General features: G+C 36.5%; 1 protein-coding gene across 1 annotated transcript; it reads left to right on the top strand.

Annotated features, from left to right (window-relative positions):
* Nucleotides 1-210: 210 nt before the first annotated feature.
* On the top strand, nucleotides 211-4,362 carry LOC306874701 (E3 ubiquitin-protein ligase TRIM21-like). The gene is made up of 7 exons (XM_079424910.1): nucleotides 211-308; nucleotides 643-1,199; nucleotides 1,280-1,375; nucleotides 2,490-2,723; nucleotides 2,798-2,945; nucleotides 3,101-3,127; nucleotides 3,643-4,362. Exons 2-7 carry the CDS (start codon nucleotides 645-647, stop codon nucleotides 4,215-4,217), a joined length of 1,635 nt encoding a protein of 544 aa, XP_079281036.1. The 5' UTR covers nucleotides 211-308; nucleotides 643-644; the 3' UTR covers nucleotides 4,218-4,362.
* Nucleotides 4,363-6,071: the final 1,709 nt, after the last annotated feature.

The raw sequence follows: 6,071 nt of genomic DNA, 5'->3' as shown, positions 1-6,071 counted from the left end.
ATTCTGAAGATTTCTCTGATTTCCTCTCACAGATTGCTTCTTACTGAGAACATTTACTCACGACTGAATCTGTTTTCACTGAAGCAGGGAGAAGGCAGTCTCAGAATGAAACCATGTTACCACACAATACATCAGAGTACAGTCAGCTGCAACATAGTTGCATGGGAGGGGTTACGATGTCACATATTGTAAAAAAAAAAAAAGTGACGTGTGTACAATGAGGAAAAGGTGACAATATAGGCTCTCCTTCCTCGTGCATTACACCATAGGTGCACCGAGAACACACAAGAAACCACACAGACCTAGAGGTGAGGAAAACATCTTATTTGTTAATGAAAAGTGTTCCTTTCTAAGTGTTTGTTCGATTGGTGCAACACCCTTTCTTTTTAATAGGATTTCTGTTCATGTATTAGCAATCGTACTAAGGCTATTATTTTAAAAGCCATTTGAAAGACACTTTCAAACTTTACTTGTATCTTCATGCAAATCTTTATTGTAATACCAATTCAAATGTATGTTGTATTTTACATCCCATATCAAAACCAGTTTGACAGGTTCAATTTGTTTAAAAAGGAGGGGCAAGTAGAGATATCTTACGTGTTTGTACAATCATTTGGTTGTTTTTCTTCTCTCTCTCACCAGCGATGGCTTCTTCCATCAGTTCTCCGGGTGAACAGTGCCTGTGTTCAATATGTCAGGATTTATTTACTGACCCAGTAACCATTCCGTGTGGACACAACTTCTGCATGGAATGCATCACTCAACACTGGGACAGCAGTATGGGCACGCAATGTCCCCTTTGCAAGAAGAACTTTCACTTGAGACCAGAACTTGGCATCAACAGAGAATTCAGAGAGCTTATTGAAGGACTGAAAAGGCAAGAAAGTCCTGTCCAACTTGGTGCAGTACTATGTGATGCCTGTACAAAAATAAAGAGAGGAGCTTTGAAGTCTTGCCTGCATTGTGAAGGATCTTTCTGTAAAACTCACCTAGAGCCTCATAACACTGTAGCAAAACTGAAGAAACACAAACTTATCAACCCTGTGGAGAATCTGGAAGATTATATATGCCCAAAGCATGAGAGGCCGCTGGAGCTTTTCTGCAGAGATGATCAGAAGTGTGTGTGCCTGTTGTGTACGAAGAAAGACCACAAAACCCACAACACTGTTCCTGTAGAGAAGGAGAGTGAAGAACGGAAGGTGAGAGATGCTTAATCTGTATCTGTGCTTCAATGGCTTTCAAATTTTGCTGTAAAGAAAGTTTTATTTTTTGTCCACAGTCTCAGTTAGGGAGAAGACAAGCTGAGGGTAATTCGATGATTCAGTACAGAATGAAGAAAATTGAAGAAATCAAATGCTCGGTACAGCTGAGCAAGGTTAGTCTTGTTGTAAGTTCATTGTAAAGATTTATTTAATATGGTCAGAACACAATATTGAATGATCCCATTTATTATTTACATTTGGCAGATGCTTTTATCCAAAGCTATTTAAAATTCATTCAAGGTATACATTTTAGCAGTTCATGCTGTCAGACCTGTGTCTTGTCTTGTGGTTTTCTGTCTCGTGCTCCCCTTTGCCTAATATCTCCTCTAGTATGCCCATATTTGGTTACTTTCCTGTTCCTGTCCCAATTTAGTTAATTTATATTCATTCTGTTCCAGCTGTGTTTGTTTATCTCGTTTACGTTTATTACTTAAGCCTTGTGTTATCCCTTGTCTAGAGTCCGGTATTAACATCGATGTCTTGTTCCTGTGTGTCTCTGCCCTTCCTTGTTTAGGATGTTTTTTGATTAAAGACTGTTATTTTGAAGTATTTCTCCGCGCTTCCGTGTGTTTGATCGTGATAAGTGCATTCCTTATTTATACCCGATCTCCCAGTTGTAGCCAGAATCAGATTTAAAGTTTTGATGCTGACTTTCAAAACTGGAAAAGCACCTCCTTACCTCAAAGCTATAAGTCAACTAAGGTCACTGCGTGAGCAACGCCTTGGTCCTTCACAATGAGGCAAAACGTCTGTCTCCAACACCTTCACCCTCTTTTTTCCTCTCTGCACTGGTATGAGCTGTCAACCTCCAACCAAACAGCTGAGACCATCGCATCTTTCAAACAGTAGCTGAAGACAGACCTCTTCCACAAACACTCTACGCCAGAGGTCTCAAACTCATTTCCTGTAGGGCCACAGCTCTGCAGAGTTTAGCTCCAACCAGCTACAAATTACACCTGCTTGGAAGTTTCTAGTGATCCTGAAGACCTTAGCTTGATCAGGTGTGTTTGATTAGGGTTGGAGCTAAACTGTGCAAAGCTGTGGCCCTCCAGGAATCGAGTTTGATTCTTCTCTGCATTTCATCTCTTGTGTAGCTTGCATCCAAAATTAGTTCAACTGTAATAAACCTCTTTTGTGAGCCACTTCAGATAAAAACGGCTGCTAAATGCACAAATGTAAATTTGGTGGCCATATATTAAGACTAAATATACATTATTGTTTACTTAGCAAAGCTCAGAAAAAGAAAAAGCAGACATTGTCGAGCTGTTCACAAGTCTGATCTGCTCCATTGAGAGATGTCAGTCTGAGCTGCTGGAGGTGATGGAGCAGAAGCAGAAAGCAGCAGAGAATCAGGCCGAGGATCTGATTAAAGAGCTGGAGCAGGAAATCACTGAACTCAAGAGGAGAAACAGTGAGCTAGAGCAGCTCTCACACACCGAGGATAACCTGCACCTCCTACAGGTCAGCGTTTCTCTCTGCTCACGTCACAGGATAATACTCAACATGCTGAGGGATTTCTCTCTCTCCGGCTGTAGATTTATCCGTCCCTGTGCAGCCCTTTAAACACCAAGATCTGGGCTGGGATCCATACTGACACTCATCTGAAGGAGGACGCTGTGAGGAAAGCCCTGACAAAGCATCAAGATTTTCTCAGTAATGCAATGGTGAAGATTACAGGAACTGGTGAGCATGTTCGATATTTTGTCTTGAATTTTTATTGTGAATACATTTAAATATAATTATTTTGTAAGCATTCAGCACTGTTAAAAGCTAGCACAGTTCTACAAATTATTTACATCAATTTTTTTTAAATAATCAAGTGTAAATTGTTTCCACAGAGCTAAAGAGGATTGAGAACTTTACAGGTACAAGTCATTTTAGCATTTTATGCTTAATCAATAGATACAATTTAATAATACTCTTATACGTTTTACATCATTTGACAAAATTAACGAGTGATTGGAAATTACACAAATTCTACTTAAAAGTGAATTTTCTTTTGTTTTTCACAAATCACGTCTCATATTTCATCTCAAGCTCTTCGGTGACACTGAAAAATTAAAAAAATATATGAATAATAGAAATTATAAATTAATAGAGCGGCAATAGAAAACATCATAGTTTTAAATGTATAGTAATGGATATTCATATTTTAATACTGAAATTTTAGGACAAGTGTAAAACAATGCATACATATAGGGCATTTGAAAAGTAGCAAATACAAATGATAAATACAGGGAAAACATTTCCAAGACAATTTTAATAGGATAAATACAGAAAAAGTTGATGAAAGACCAATGTACTATTGTGTATTGTTTATTGCATACAATGCATAGCCTGTATGTTAAAAATGTCTGCTAATTATTCTGATCTCTCTCAGTGAATGTGACTATGGATCCTGAAACTGCTCATCCGAAACTCTTCTTGTCTGAGGATGACAAACAAGCTGGATGTGGAGAAACACGACAGATTGTCCCTGACAGTCCGTGGAGGTTTGATACATGTCCCAGTGTCCTGGGGAAGGAGGGATTCTCCTCTGGGAAATTTTATTTTGAGGTGCAGGTGAAAGGGAAAACTGAGTGGGATGTAGGTGTGGTGAAGGAGTCTGTTAACAGGAAGGGAATAGTTACTCTGAGTCCAAGGAATGGACTCTGGACTCTGTGGTTGAGGAATGGAAGTGAGTATAAGGCCTGTGACTGTCTGTCTGTCTCTCTCTGTCTGAAAGTCAAGCCCCAGAAGGTCGGTGTGTATGTAGACTATGAGGAAGGTCTGGTCTCATTTTATGATGTGGAGTCCAGGTCTCATATCTACTCTTTCACTGGTCATGCTTTCACCGAGAAACTCTATCCATATTTTAGCCCAGGCTTTACTCATGGAGATAAAAATTTAGCCCCACTAATCATTTCACCTGTCGGACAGAATAAGTGTATTTTAGCCAATCATAACCATTTTTAATTAAAATAAAGTAAATGAATGAATGAAGAATGACTGACAGTGTAATAAATTACTTTTTTTTTTTTTTTTTGCTAGTAAGACTACTTTCTTTTCACAATAATGTTCCAATTACAGTAACCTCAAATAAAGATGATCTTTAAACTTGCTGTTTTGTGGAAAATTTGTGATGTTTTGGATTTTTACAAAATATTTTAATAAGCCCCAATACTTATGTTTTGCTGTAACAATATATTGTGTCACAATATACAGCAATACATAAATTCAACAATATGTTTCATGGATGGTGGCAATATATTGTCTATAGTTCACCCCAAAAATTTTAGAAGTTTAGATACATTTAATTTATATTTTAATTTTTCTTCTCGTACTGTGTAAACAATGATTGATATATATATATATATACAGAGCTTGGTAGTAACTGATTACAATTTGTAAGTAATCTACCCAGCTATGTTTATGTTTTTATTATATACTTATATCATATTATACTGATTCCAGATTAGATGACAAAAAAATGTAGTCAGTAACTTAATCCGTTACATTACACATTTAGGTAATATAGTCAGATTACTTTTAGATTACTTTTGATTTAACTCGTTTATCACATTGATATAAATAGCGTTATCTTGTACCAAAATGATGTAAAAAAAAAAAATGCAAAGAGTAAGAAAATGTGTTCCATTCATTGTAATTTACAACATGAAGTGCATTAAACATTATATTACATCAAGGTTTCCCAAACTAGGGTTCGTAAAGGAACTGCAGGGGGGTTGTGAGTTTAATGAAAAGCTGACAATTAATTAAATCATAAAACATTTAAATGAAAACAAATCATTTTAAAACAAACTCACTTTTGAGGAAAATCTCTTCACTCAGCAGCCATATTTGCAATGCCTCCAAAGACCTATCAATGCTTACAAGACCTATCTTAATGAATGTGGGAATCCTGAAATCTCAAAAACTGCTCGCTGAACTCACAATTAAATTACATGTCAAATCAGCAACAAAAATCTGAAATTAATTGCCCCATGATTGTTGTTTCTTATGCTCAAAAAGCGTTTAAAAAGCTTATTTTTCAGGCTAGACCAGCCAATGCGGATGCGGAGTCATAACGTGCTTATACAGTGCATGTGCATTGGCTGGTCTAGTCAGATTTCTATGGGAAATTAGGCTCTTTCTTTTAGAATTGGGACTATTCCTCCATATTGCGCTTTGCTGTTTCTCCCATTCATAAGTATAGGAGTGAACCGTCTTTGTATTTCTATAGTACTTGTTTTAAATAAAACACTTACTAAAAAATATGAAATATTTTTTATTTACCTGCATGCCATGTGATCATTAATCAACATCAAAGAAACCGTGAACATGCAAATGAGATACTTAATTATCGAAATATTTATTTTAAAATCTCAGGGGTACTTAGAGCAAATAAATTTGGTGAATAAGGTTTAGATGATTTTTGATGGCCTCTCAGATCCATTGTGACACTAAAACAAATTCCTTGTATGCGCAAGCTTACTTGGCAATAAAGCTCTTTCTGATTCTGATGACAAAAAGTTTTGGAATGCCTGCACGACATCTAACTAAGAAATAACGTGAATATGTGCATTTTAATTAGTTATAATTAATAATACATGGTTAAAAAACCTATAGGGTAAAAATTCAAATAAAAATTAATGTTCATCAGTAGTTGATGCAATGTTGAAACCCTTCTTAAACCTGAAATGATTTTTGTAAATCCAGTGCTCAAATGCTGTCGCCACCCGACTAATGACTGATCTTTGTGTGAATGTCCACAAAACTGGACTATATATACAGGTACATCTCAAAAAATTTGAATATTGTGAAAAAGTT

The sequence above is a fragment of the Barbus barbus genome, assembly GCF_936440315.1.
Source record: "Barbus barbus genome assembly, chromosome: 1".
In the NCBI taxonomy this organism is placed as follows: Eukaryota; Metazoa; Chordata; class Actinopteri; order Cypriniformes; family Cyprinidae; genus Barbus; species Barbus barbus.
Note: the sequence above shows the minus strand (reverse complement) of the source record. Positions and strands in the feature narration are given on the sequence as shown.

Bases quoted from the DNA above. Each gene is read 5' to 3' on its own strand.
- LOC306874701 (XM_079424910.1), top strand. From the start codon at position 645: ATGGCTTCTTCCATCAGTTCTCCGGGTGAACAGTGCCTGTGTTCAATA. The intron at 1,200-1,279 runs GTGAGAGATGCT...TTTTGTCCACAG, and splicing joins AGGAGAGTGAAGAACGGAAG to TCTCAGTTAGGGAGAAGACA. The intron at 2,946-3,100 runs GTGAGCATGTTC...TTGTTTCCACAG, and splicing joins GGTGAAGATTACAGGAACTG to AGCTAAAGAGGATTGAGAAC.